Source organism: Heliangelus exortis, chromosome 3, assembly GCF_036169615.1.
Source record: "Heliangelus exortis chromosome 3, bHelExo1.hap1, whole genome shotgun sequence".
NCBI classification, from domain to species: domain Eukaryota; kingdom Metazoa; phylum Chordata; class Aves; order Apodiformes; family Trochilidae; genus Heliangelus; species Heliangelus exortis.
This window is the reverse complement of record NC_092424.1, coordinates 66,011,257-66,024,518: the sequence shown is the minus strand read 5'-3', so window position 1 is coordinate 66,024,518 and position 13,262 is coordinate 66,011,257. Positions and strand designations below refer to the sequence as shown.

At 40.9% G+C, this 13,262-nt stretch overlaps 1 protein-coding gene across 2 annotated transcripts in view; it reads left to right on the top strand.

Moving 5' to 3' along the window:
* The window catches only part of DCBLD1 (discoidin, CUB and LCCL domain containing 1), a 48,793-nt gene that overhangs the window by 22,561 nt on the left and 12,970 nt on the right, over positions 1–13,262 (top strand). For both annotated transcript variants that reach the window (XM_071741083.1, XM_071741082.1), the window contains exons 3-7: positions 4,140–4,277; positions 4,850–4,901; positions 5,657–5,729; positions 7,492–7,625; positions 12,225–12,265. In XM_071741083.1, the coding sequence (XP_071597184.1) occupies positions 4,140–4,277; positions 4,850–4,901; positions 5,657–5,729; positions 7,492–7,625; positions 12,225–12,265 (438 nt within the window). The remainder of the gene's footprint in view (positions 1–4,139; positions 4,278–4,849; positions 4,902–5,656; positions 5,730–7,491; positions 7,626–12,224; positions 12,266–13,262) is intronic.

Sequence of the window (13,262 nt, the reverse complement as noted above, 5' to 3'; positions counted from 1 at the left end):
CAGTACCAGTAAACTACACTTCATAAATCCAGACAATGCTGTAAGGATAATCAGATTTGCAAAATAACACTATTATGAAAAAGACAAAAGCAGCAGACTATTGCTAACATTGAAAAAATAAACAACGTGTAAAATAATCTCTTCAGTCTCCAGAGAAGCCAGCCAAAGGATATCCACAAGACAGTTTACCACGTATCTTGCAGGATGTTAATGCTGCTTGGGGACAGTGATTGCAAACAAAGAAGTATTTCATTTTAGCAACTTAAATGATGCCAACAGATGAGGAGTTCTGGATGAAATGCCTTAAATGTTACCTTAATTATAGAGAATATTAAATTAGGTACATCCAAAATCCCTGGGTCCGTATTAGCCCTCCTGCAGAATTTTAGAAATATATCTGTATTAAAGAATCCGGAGCAAACAGAACCACAGGTGGGTCAACTCGTTAATGAGACACAGTAAGAAGGTTGCATATAGATGTAGTAACAATAAAATATGAAGAACACCTACTCATTTATTGAATAAAGCTCTGTTCTTTGTAAACAAACCAAATACTCCTACCTACTTACCCTAGCAGAGCACCAGCTGAGTCACTTCAACAGGAAACAGGGAGAGAGATCAGCATTTATGAATAGTTTTCCAAGCCAAATATGCAAAACAGCCCACCTCACAGCTAACATTAGAAGATAAAAAATTGATAACCTGATCTGGCAGGTCTCAAAAGGGATCTTAAAGAGAAACTGCTGGCCTCGTCCCAAGTTTAGGAACTAAGTATTTATCCAGAGTCAAGCCCAAATGCTGCAGTAAAAGTTAACAGGGCCCTATAAACAAGTTTCATGTTTTCATACCACGTACAAACCAAGATTTTCTCTATCATCCCTCTTCTCCACTGTGGCTGTACAGTATTCATATAGACAGCCTGGGGAAATTGGTAAGTCCTAGGTGGAATGAAAGCAGGGAGCATGTATGAGTTTTAAAAGTAGATGATAAAGTAGTATGGTTGTCACCTCAATTGCAAGTGGAAAATACTGACTAGTAAATACAGTTTTCAGATGAAGCCTAATGTCTACAGATACTGGTTGGCTTTCTTCTTCTATCTCTAAAACCTCACAATATACATATTCAAGGTAATAGGTAAGTCAATGGAGAGCAAATCTGCTAGGCATCAGTCTGCTTATAAAAGTTCATCAAATTCAGGTGTACCACAAGCTAAATTACAGGTAGCCTGGAAGACTATGCTTTTCCATCTGGCTTTACAGCCTTAAATTAAATGGAGGGCTGCTGTATGGGAGTGCATAGGAAAAAGTGGTAAAAACCAAAGACATTCTTTTTCTAAAGAAAATTAGAAAACAGGTGAAAGCATAAAACTCTCCAGTCAGTCTGAACCCAAAGTGCCTTGACCTTTGAATCAGTTTTATTTTCTAATCATTACCATGATTAGAAATCTCCCTGGGGAGTTTTTCAGAAGACCATCTATGTAAAACAATTGTTTCAGGGGAAAATGAGAATCTGAACTGCAAAAGACTACTCTGGAAAAAATTGGTAAAATGGAGAGATGTGCTGCTAAACATAAAACGATATTATTGAGTAAATGAAATAAGAAAGATGCTTGCATTGGTCATTTGCACTGGAAATAAGCACTAGAAAATGCACTGGAAAAACCTCATCCTAAAAACAGACTGCAGCCACCTGTAGTTCTTTCAGGGAGTAAAGAACCCCTCTGCTAAAACAGTGTGTCATCCATTTCTAATAGAGGAGTGAGATAATGCTTGAACTCTTTTCTAGGCCCTACCAGTCAGTGCTAATTTCTGCATCTGATAGCACAGAAATAAACATTGATAAATTTCAGGACAGTCTGAAGACCTGGCTGTGTAGTGCTGGTATGGTATTATCTGAGAAGAACTGAAGAACTGTGTTGAAATATTTTTAAAAGCTGTTTCAGTCCCCATTAGTTTTAATCTACATATGGGAATCTCAGTACAGCCAAACTGCTTCTTCCAGAAGATAACCATAGCCTGGGAACCCTTCTTGTATTTCTTGCTTGACAGTAGAAACTCATCCTTAGGCATTGTATGCTGATTTCTAAAGCTGATTCTTTCTAAATTTTTGGCGTTCATTTAGGTTATACAACTCTACGTATACAGACTCTGTTATTTTATTTTATTTTATTGGTTTTGCTTATGACTTTTGTGATTTGTTTCTGTAATTACATGGAATGTATGTAGATTTGCTGCTGGAGGAGACACCTAGCCCTGATCCAGACGGCGTGTGGCTGAGTGAATCAGCCATCTAATTCATACCTACAGAGCAGACAGGTCACTGCCAGCCTCTGCCAGGAAGAAAACTAAAGAGCACTTATGGGAGATTATGTAGAGACAGTCCTTGAGAGAAGAAAAGGATGAAAGCTTTCTCAGGTGTTTTATTTTGAAGAAATGCAATGCCTCCCTGTCTTTTTCCCCTTCCTCTTGAGAAAAGAATATGTAAGTTAGCACGTTTTACTTCTCCCACTGCAATCTGACACAAAAGACCTTCTCAAATAAATTACTTGTGCAGTTGTCTGGTGTGACATAGTGTCAGATGCTGTCTTTTTGATAAGTTCATTTCCTAAGCAATTTGTTTAACCCTTTCTAGAGGCGTCATTTTCTCTAAGTCATGAGTAATTTTCAACAGGGGAGTACTCCAGGGAAATGTCACACGAGTTGCTTGTTTATCTGCATGCCTGGCTTTGTTGCATGAGTTTTGTAAGCCAAAAGACAGTTTTTTCTTTAGTTTGTCCCATTCTGCTGACAACTGTCTGTCATTTGCTCCAATTGGAGTGGTCTATAGGCTGATCTCATAGTTGCTTTAAAGTTGGTGAAGTATCTTGGAAAGACGCCCTCAAGACTATCAAGCAAAATGAGGAGGCTCTTAGGAGCCCACTAGGAAGGGTACCACTCATCAAATTTGTGCTGTGATTGTAATTGCTAATCTCAGTTCTAAGTTGCTGTAGAGTAGCCACAACCAATAAAATGAGGTCATCTAGGAAAAATTAAAGTGATTGTTTTTCCTCCCAAGGACTTGCTTTAGGATCCAAAAACGGTCATTCACCAAAACAAATGGGCTGAGGACTTTGTAAAGAATCTTGTTGTTTTTTCTCTTGGGGAAAAAACCCTGCCATTTTCCAAACACCTCTTCTTAGCAGTTTCTATTGTAAGCATTCTTATAAATTTAAAAAAAAAAAAATGTACCTAAACTGCTTTGGATTTGCTGTGTCATCTGTGCCTGAGGGCAGCCAGGGGCAAGTGTTCCCACCCAAGTGTGGTGACAGAAGGCAAGAGCAGACTGTGGCAATATCAAAAGAAAGCTCCCCTCAGGAACCTACTTCAGAAGAAACAAATATAATTATTAAGAGTCCCAGGCATGCCTGCTGTCACAAGGAAGGAGTGTCCCAAAGACTGTTCCAAGATACTGCAGCTGATATCTCTAAAGCCCTTATCTAATTCTCTGTAAGTACAAGGCTCTCATCTCCCTGTCTCACTCCCTTCACCTTCTCCTTTCTTGCTCTCTCTGTTTTCTTAAAAACTCTATAGATTTGAATTGTATACTTCAACAGGCTGACAATGTTTTTGAAGGAAAATTAAGACATTTTCTGAGTAGAGTGACCCTGCTTTGTAGCACATTTTGGCTTGTGGCCCACATGTCCTCAAAAACCAGGTACCTTCCTTGTGATCTTCCCTGAATGGCTGCTGTGCTGCAACAGTGTGAGCTGTAAGCATCTGGAGAGCTTATCTGGGGCATCCTGTGTATATCCCTTGGATTGCTTTTGAATGTTCTGTTCTTTTCTCTAATGAGTTACTGCTGGTTGTAAGCATGCTGTACTTCAAAGGCCAAAGGGCATTATTCATTCTCTTAAGGATTATGTGATGAGAGACGTGGGTGCTGGAATTGAAACCATGGAGAGATAATTGGATCCTGGCCACTCCTTGTCAGGGTAACTTTGGAGCTCATACCCATAAAGGACTGAAGCCAAAATCCTTTTGTCAACATTTGGATGGGTATTGAAGGAGAATGAGCATGTTATGAAACCTTGCTAGTCATGGGAATATTCCAGTCTAATTAAGTCACCTAAACTTTTGAAATCTTCTTTGTTCCATCTGTAGGGCCATACTGTGGTAATGTGATGCCCATCCCCAAAGAAATAATTCTGGATAGCAATGAAGCAACTATTCACTTTGAGAGTGGATCCCATGTGTCAGGACGAGGCTTTCTGTTATCCTATGCTAGCAGTGATCATCCAGGTAAAGTGAACCTCAAAAGTACTATTTTTAAAGGACTGGTGGCACAGCCTCACTTGCTTCATTATCTTGTGTATACACATAGACTTTTGGCCAAGTGTCTGAACCTAAATATTTCCAGATTATTATGAGCCATGGCATTTTTAATAGCATGTGTGCAAGAAGTAGGTGTAATATTCACCAGATAAAATAGCTGCTGAAACCCTACCTAGGCAATTTGCCATACAGGCCCAGTGAAAAAGAAATTCAGTACCTTCTCCTTGAAGCTTCACTGTATTCTGGGTTCCAGCATCTATGACAGTGACAGGTTGAAGGGGTAAGAGAAATTAAGATTTTTTTCTCTACATTTAATATTCTGGGGATTTGTGCAACTTTGTTGAAGGTGTAAAACATAAAGAGAGTAGAAGAGAGAGATGAAAAGAAGGAGGGAAACCCAAAGCCATTGCTTTTCTAAGTAATAAAATTGTTTAAGTATTATACAGGGAGATCTTTAAATGTAATTTCACGTGTAGCCAAATATTTGTCTTTATTTCCACATCCTGCAATGGGGATTGACACTTGTAAACTTTCCACAGATCTAATAACATGTTTGGAACGAGCGAACCACTACACAAAGACTGAATACAGGTAAAGAGGGTTTGCAGCTCCCTGCACTATGCCTTGCTTTGCTGCAGCTGTCATCTGAGTTGGTTGTTGTCATGTAAGGGAGGTCTGGTCTTGGTTTTCTGGAGAAGTTGGGTTTGGGATTTTTTTTGAGCTCAGATGCTGTCATAGTCCAAGTCCCGGTTGTGAGAAAAAGTATTGCAGAATGGAAGTCAGCTGCCTAAAGGATGAGGGAAGAGATTGTAGAACAGAGCAAGTCTCGTTTGGCCATACATATACATATACATGGTATATGTAAAAGGAGTTGCTGCTCTGAAATTCAAACTAGCCTCAAATTCTAATGCTTCTCCTGGGAGCAGATCACGCCCTAGCTGATACAAGATTATCTGAGAACAAGCTATAATTTCTTGGTTCCTTGATCCTTGTGATAGGATTGGAAATATTAATAAATTGAGCGCTTCTGGCTTCTGTCTGGACGTGCATGCAGGCTTCTTATCAGGGCTGTGCTGAAAGCCTGTGGTAGCATTTCTCGAACAAGCAAATTAAACAGAAATGCCCTTGCAAAACTGCTTTTCTGGTTCTTTGTGTGCTGCTGTGTTCAGTCTGCTCATGAGCTCAAGGTCCCATTTACTTACCTCCTAGATTCACTAACTGACCTTTAGCCAGAATTTATTACTAAAATATTTATTGGTTGAAGAGCATTTCTTTTGTATAAATTTGTTTCTGTGTATTGTTGTTACCGTTTGTATTTTAAACACATCTCTCTCCTCTCACTATAGCAGATACTGTCCTGCTGGCTGCAGAGACATAGCAGGTGACATTTCTGGGAATATCGGAGAAGGATACAGAGATGTAAGTACACAGGATAAGGAGGGGAAATTTATAAAGACTGAAGAGAGAAGCATAGCACAACTTGGTTTCAAGTTTTGCTGCTTGACTGTTGTCAGTAATTCTTCCAAGCTGTGTTAGATACACCTTTTATTATCAGTATTATGAGTATGTTATCAGTATAAACACCTGGAGACACTTTTCAAACAGACCAATCAATTGAGCAAGAGCAAAGTCCACTGATTTTCAAATACACCTACTGACTTGTGGTGTCTGGCCTTCTGGAAAAAACCTGCATAGGGTTTGTCCCTCTTGAGGCAGTGCTTATCCATATACTAAATATTCCTATAATTCCAGCTTATACTTGTTTGGAGTCTGTGTGTATTTCTTTTCTAAAATGCTAAGAAAATCAATTGTAGGAAAAAAGTATATTTCACTAACGTGCGAATTTTCCTTAAGTTATGCCTGCAGTATCCCAGCAATCTGCACTGATAAGAAATAAATATTATACATTGCCTAATCACATCCCACTGATGATTACCAATATCTTGGATTGTTTTAACCACTCGTTCTTCAAAGTGAAAAAGTTGCCTGAGTGGTTGCATTTATCCACAGTTCCTATCACACAGTGCACTGCCCTCTCCATACCCCTCACCCTGGGGTCGCCTCCTGTCATGCCTGTGAAATCCGTACATCTCTCACGGTGGAGTAGGTTGAATCGTAGCACTGAAGTAAAATCCCACCCTATCACAAATAAAGCAGTTGCTGAGTTTCCAAAAAGTCAGTGTTCATGTTTAACCTGTTCATCCAGTTCTTCGAGCAGGCTGCTCCAGCAGCAGAGTTGAAGTAATGAAAGAAATGTCACTTTACATTCTCCTTAGCTGCAGTTATTCCTGCCCTTAGTTGGGTGATTAGAGAAGAAAAGCAAGCAAATGGCACGACCTCGTGCAGATCTTATCTGCTCAAAGGAATTTTTCAAAGAAATTTTCCCTCCACCATTAAAGAGGATGCAGCTTTTCTGAAGGGAAGAGCCTGGAGGGCCTCCCTGGGGTGCTGCTGCCTATGTGTCCCTACCCCTCCCAGACCTCTCTGGAGGGGACAGCAAGCACCCCAACTGGGCCAGTAGCATTGCCCAAGCTGGGCCTGTGTGAATGAGACCGATTTCTGCCAGCAGCCCCTGGGAATATCTCTTTTGCACCTTCCTGCTGGCCCCTCTCTGCTCTGCCCTACCCTACCCTAGTGGCACTTTATTGCCACCTAGTTGGCACACAGGTTGTTCTGCCTATATTTTTCAGAGTTATCCCCCCCCAAGATACTGGGAAACAGGCTATATGTAAAACCCAGCAGCAGCTAGTCAACACATAGCCAAATTCCCAACATATGCCGTGACTCATGTCCCAGGGCACAGTAATAGACAGGAAAGTCCATTGAGAATTACTGCTTTCTCTTCACAAAGAAGAGCTGCCCCGCCTTTGACCTTGTTTTGTTGAGGAGTGCCAACAGTACCTATTAGGTTAAAATTTTCAAACACCTTCTCTGAAGTGGATTGCTGGCTTTTTCATATAAAAAAAAATTTATATAAAACTTTGGAAATAGATGTATTTTTTCCAAAGATTACTGCTCTTTCTCCCCCCTTTTCTGCCCACCTCTTATTCCTCTTAGAGCCTCTGCTGGATTTTGTGAGCCGTAGCACTTGTACACCAGTGGTTTGGAGGTGAAAGCACTAGCAGTTTGTCAGATGAACCCTCTGAGATTTGACTTCTTTCTGACGGGTTCTGCCTTTCAGACCTCCCTGCTGTGCAAGTCAGCGATCCATGCAGGCATCATCGCGGACGAGCTGGGCGGTCAGATCAGCGTCACCCAGCAGAAGGGCATCAGCCGCTACCAAGGCGTCGTCGCCAATGGTGTCCCCTCGCTCGAGTGAGTACCACTGGCAGGGCACTGTGCACTGCCCAGAGCAGCAGAAGCAGGTGGGGATGCTCTTTTGGGGAGGGCAGCACGTTAGCTGTGGGTCTAAGGGGTTTTGGGGCTTTGTTTCTATGGCGTTATTAAAATGGTGTTGGCATCGCACGTAGGAAAATGTTCCAAGTCATTAGTGGCTCTCTGCCGTGTGTATTTTCTTCTATCTTTTCTTCTTTTCCTTCCAAAACATATTTGCAAATTGCTTTGCTAGCAGATACAAGAAAGTACAGTGTTCTGCAACAAACACTTTTAATCAAAGTGTTAATAAATCATCCTAAATCCTTGCTAAAGTTTAAAACAAGCTATGAAGAATGAAAAAATAAAAAGTGACATTGAGCCTCTAGGGATTTAATGAACAGCTTCTTAAACACTGCTTTTGACATGTCTGGAGTTTTTCTCTTGTAGAATATTTATAGAAAGGGTGTTATATTTACCACTTATCTTCTGACTTTTAATTGCAGTGTTGTTGAAGCAGAAATAAATCCTCTAATCTCTATCCAGCACAGTAAGCCCTTCTAGCAACTACCTCTGACATTCCTGCTGTTTTATATTTTTTAATTTTCAAAGATTATCTGGATTTTACATGAAACGTTTTTGTTTGTGGGAAGGGAAATCTCAGTCCCATAGTCAACTAGAGATAAGGGAATATGGTTTCTTTTTATACTTTTTTCCTGATTGCCCACAGTTTAGTGACAATTTTACAATTATGGTTTCATTCATAAAAAAAAAAAAATGCATGAATTTTGTCTGTTGCTATGATTAAACTTTAGTACAGATAGAAGTGTTTTATATAGTATGGCACAGGAGTATACAAAGTTGGGTAGCATGCAGACCACTAGCAGAAGGCATATGAAGCCTAAATATTTTCTATTTGTCTTAGATATATTACTTGAAAGTTAATTGCCTAAGAAAATTAGTACACATTTGTCTCAAGCAAAGGACTGGCAGCTCAGCTGGGGCACCAAGCCCTCCCATCAAACAAACAGTACAATTTCTCCCCCTCACACATGCCAGCTTAATGAAACCTTGAATTAAACATTTTGTGCCTTAACCTAAGAAGTTCCTGAACCATTTACATACGTTCATATATTTGTAACCCTTGAGAATCCCTAACCCTTGAGAATCCCAGGAGGAGTAACTCAGTAGTGCATAAAATGATGTAAGGCATCTAGGACTGCCATTTGTTTGGGGTTTTTCACAGTACCAAAGCTAATGGGCAACAAATGTACTGTACATGTGCTGGGGGGAAACTGTTTCCACTATTAACCCATCCCCTTAACTGCCAAACATCCTTTTGGTATTGCTATTTACAAAATACCTTATATGTTTCACAGGAGATACCTACTTGTGTGTATGACATCAAGTGGGAAAACTCCAATTGACTTGAAGGAGAGCTGAAATCTGTTCTTCCAGCCTGATGCCAGCCTCCACATTTAGCTCATTTAATGTGAAGCCCCTGAGACAGCACCCAAATGAGGAGTGCAGCTTTCTCTAGCTCCCTGTGTACTGGGGCAGACAGAGGCATTCCTCCTGCATGATACACATCTCAAGGGGACTGAATCACCCCAAGCAGGCAACAATGGTCTTCTATACATTATGCAGAGAACCATAGGTAAATGGGCTCATACTGTGTCATATGCCTGCAAGCTAGATGGCACAGACTTTAAGAAACATGGGAGTGTGAGCAGAGCGTTTCCCCAGGATGCTTCTGATGCTTCTGGCAGCTGGGACAATCCTGGGAGCAGAACTACTGGTATGAGCCCATTATCCCAGGAGAGGGAAACTGGAGAATGCAGGGAAATCCTTTTCTTTCAAAATACGAAAAACTGTTCCTAGAAATGGTGGGCCTACTTTCTAATAAAATGAACTAATGCATGTCATGCTTTCAAAAGGCTTCCAAAGCTGTATGGCTGCCCTGTCCTCGGGGTACCTCCACACTGTAAGAAAATTCCTGCTCAGCAGACAGAGTCAGGGAGAGAAAAAATGCTGCTTAGACAGCAGTGCTTTAAGAGCTTTTTAGTAAATGTTAACTAAAAGCTCAATCAAGTTTTTCAAGTGTCATTTATAGCAGATTTCAGTATTAAAGTTTTAAATTATATAGAAACTTGAGCTGAAATTAACCTCCTCAAAATCTGCTGCTGGAGTGCACTGGGCTATTTAATACCAGCCTTGTGATGTGACAGAGAAGCTACAGCTCGCTCACTCACCAGCCCACCAGAGCTGACCTTGGCCTCCCCAGTTCCCTCTTTCAGAGTTTTGGTTCCCATGATCCATGCGTGGGCCTGCACCCACAGCTGCTACCATCAGGATCAAACCCAGTGTCTGGGTTTCCTGGGCAGTCCTGATACCTCCTGATACCTCAGTACAAATATATGGGGGTGTAACTTTGTCATTTAGAGCTGTACTGTGACTGTATGTCCATCCACGTGAAATAATTATATCTCTGAAAATGCAAGGGAATGCACGCTTGTGAATTGTGACCGATGAGATTCAGGGTTAACCTGCGCTGCTTATAACAGGCTTGCTTGAGACTGACTGGAAAAACAAATTAAAAAAAAAAAAAATTGATGCTAACAGAAATTTATTATGGGAGGCAGCATCCTTTTCTAGCAGAGCCACCAGCAAGCACAGGCCTCCCATGCAGTCCTGTCCCAGTACTGTTGGTAAGGCAGGATCCTGAAGGTTGTCAGGAAAATGAGGCACATGGGGTGATACCATCCCTTAAAGGAAAAAATGAAATTTGTGGGACAAATGCCACCTGTCACACTAGGAAGCTGATGGATTACCACTTAGTGAATTAGTTTGTCCTCTTCAGTGACTTGCAGAATGATAGAAGAAATGTTTCTGCTTGATTTCATAGCTTTATAGACCTTAAAAAGGCTAACCTCCTTTTCTTTACTGAAATTGCCATGCAGAATTCGGAAGGGATCTGGGTGACTTTTTTATCACAAAGCTTTATCTCATAAATAAGTATTAAGAAGCACTATGATTTCTGGTCGGGTAGGTTTTACTGATCACCGCAGGTGTTTATTTTCTTCACTTCTCTTGGAATGGATTGCTTAGTATTCAGTAAGAAAGCAAAAAATTGTTTTGGCTGTAACAGTCAAACTGGTTTGAAGGGAGCAGAGCGCATCTGATTGCCCCTGAGGATTGCCTGGGGGAAGATGTAAGAGGGAGGGCTTGAGTTTCTCCTTCTAGCTACTCTGCCGCCTACATACCCAAATAAATCTGCTCCCTCCCATGCTCTCCGTCATCTCTGAAGGGCTTCATTTGCCTGTAGTCATTGGTTTTCCCTCGGTGACAAAAAGAGGCAGTGTTTTTATTGACCTTGACATGGGGCCACTTTCCTATTCCCCGTTCGCAGTGCTCGCTCTCAAAACGCGAAGCCCTGCACACTGCTGTTAGCCCACAGATGGGACCTCGGGGGAAATTTTCCTGGCCAACAACAAAGGGCAGCCTGAAAAGAAACTGTCTTGATGCTTAAGTGCAGAAGTTGTTTTACTGCTCAGTCACGCTGGCCAAGGCTTTTCAAAAGGGGCAAGTGAGGCGTGCAGCTAATTGGAGCGACGTGGAAGGGGTCAGGTTTGCGAGAAAGACAAACTAATTTCACATTAAAACCCAGGCTTTTATTTTCATTAGGCAGTCATCACTTTGGGAAAAAGCCCTCAGGGGCATCTTATTGCAAATCAGCAAGTGGCTCCATGGGAGGCCAAAGAAAGCTCAGCTTTCCCTTACAGCATGATTTTTATCTTGTCCTGCACTGTGCATGATTGCGTGGAATGGCCCAGAAAATGGCTTTTCTCCTGAAGCAAAGCAGTCCATGACAGGAGGAAGAGAAGGGGAGCCACAGATGTGGCCCTGTTAATGGAGGAAAAATAACCATTCCTGATGGGAACTGTTAGCCCTGGTTATGACAGAGCTGGTTCTCACCCCAACTAAAACAAGGAGTAGTGTTATTCTGGCTGCAATACAGCTGCAGCCCAAGCAGGAATGCTCAGAGCTGACATGGTTTAGACACCATCAAATGTAATTCTTTCACAGTGCTTAAGACTGGATTGTCTTCAAACTAGATACGGACTTTAGACTAATAGGAAGTCATCGATTTCAGTGAAATTACTCTAATATAAGCTATTGCAGGTGAGGAGAAACCTGGTCCCACTGCTGGAGCCATGCACCACAGGCAGCTCCAGGTCTTGAGAGCTTTCCTATTGTGGGCTCTTTTTTAATATGCTCTCATGTTGCTGCTCTGAGGAGCAGAAGGAAAAGCCTTTCCCACAGCCTGTGCAGGGGGCAAAAGCAGAAGCATGCAGCAAGAGTAACAAGCTGAAGGGGTGGAGAGTGACTTTAAAGCACAACGATTTCTCAAAAAAATCAATCTGGATTCAGTCATGGTGAGAGATGCACAAAAGTGCTCTTACTGCTCCAACCAGCAAATCAAGCTATCCTGGCTCTCTGGCCAGAGATATTGTGTGAGATAAACAGTGATTCTGAAACTGAACCTCAACATTCCTGTGACTGCCTCCTTAAAGGCTGAATTACCTTTTTCTTTTCTTACAGTGGTTCGCTGTCAGATAAGCGGTTCATATTTACTTCAAATGGTAAGAATAATGGCTTTATTTTTAGCTATTCAAATTTTACCTTTTAATTTAAGTATTTTCTGTAAAAGTTTTAAAAGTATTCGGGGGAACATCAAGTTGTATCTAGGAAGGATATTTTTGGGCAGTATTTTTTTAAATTGGCAAGTTGAAAAAAAAAAATCTGAAGGGATGTGAAATGAACTAGAAAAAAGACACAGAATAAGAACAGGTCATATGCACACAGACGAGAAACAGAAATAGTATTCTGCTGTTACATTTCTGATGCCAGCATATGAAAAATGGCAATCAGATAATCCCATTTTCATGTACTTTAGGCAACAGAAAATGAAAGCAGTTTTTCTTCAGACATTTATAAATTCCATCTTCATTATACAAGAAGAGAATGAAAACAGAGAGTGGAATGAAAATATATTTACATTGCACTGATACAGAATGAGTTTTTGTTTATGACTTTCCAAGATGCAAAAGCGTCTTTAATCTGTCAAGCTGCTCATTTGCATAAAACATAGCAAAGAGGGGGGAAAAGTTCGTGCTCATTCATTTGAATTATATTTCAGTCATCTGAGATAAAATCATTTACTATTCCAATGAAAATTGTAGAGCAAGTACGGGCCTTTGAAACTGCCAGGGAAATACTTTTAACTTAATGGAAACCTTATTCCACTGGCCTGTTTTCTCTGAAGAACCTTGAAGTGCAGAAGTTTTGTGGGTTCTTTGGTGGAGTTTGCAATACTTACCTGCAGCTATTATCTTCATGATATCAGCTCTTGGCAGCAGTATCAAGGAGCTGCTCTAATGAGTAACTCTCTTAATCCTAATTGCAGGTGAGAGTTACGAAATATTTACAGTAAAGTGCTCCTTTCGGTGTAGTGCCTTCATCTGCAAAATGTTTTGTACAGCAAGATTAGTTAATGCCAATCTCAAAACATAAATATGTTTCAGAAGGAAAATTTAAAAACGTAAGAAGTCTTCACAGGAATGAGAAAACTGCAGAGAT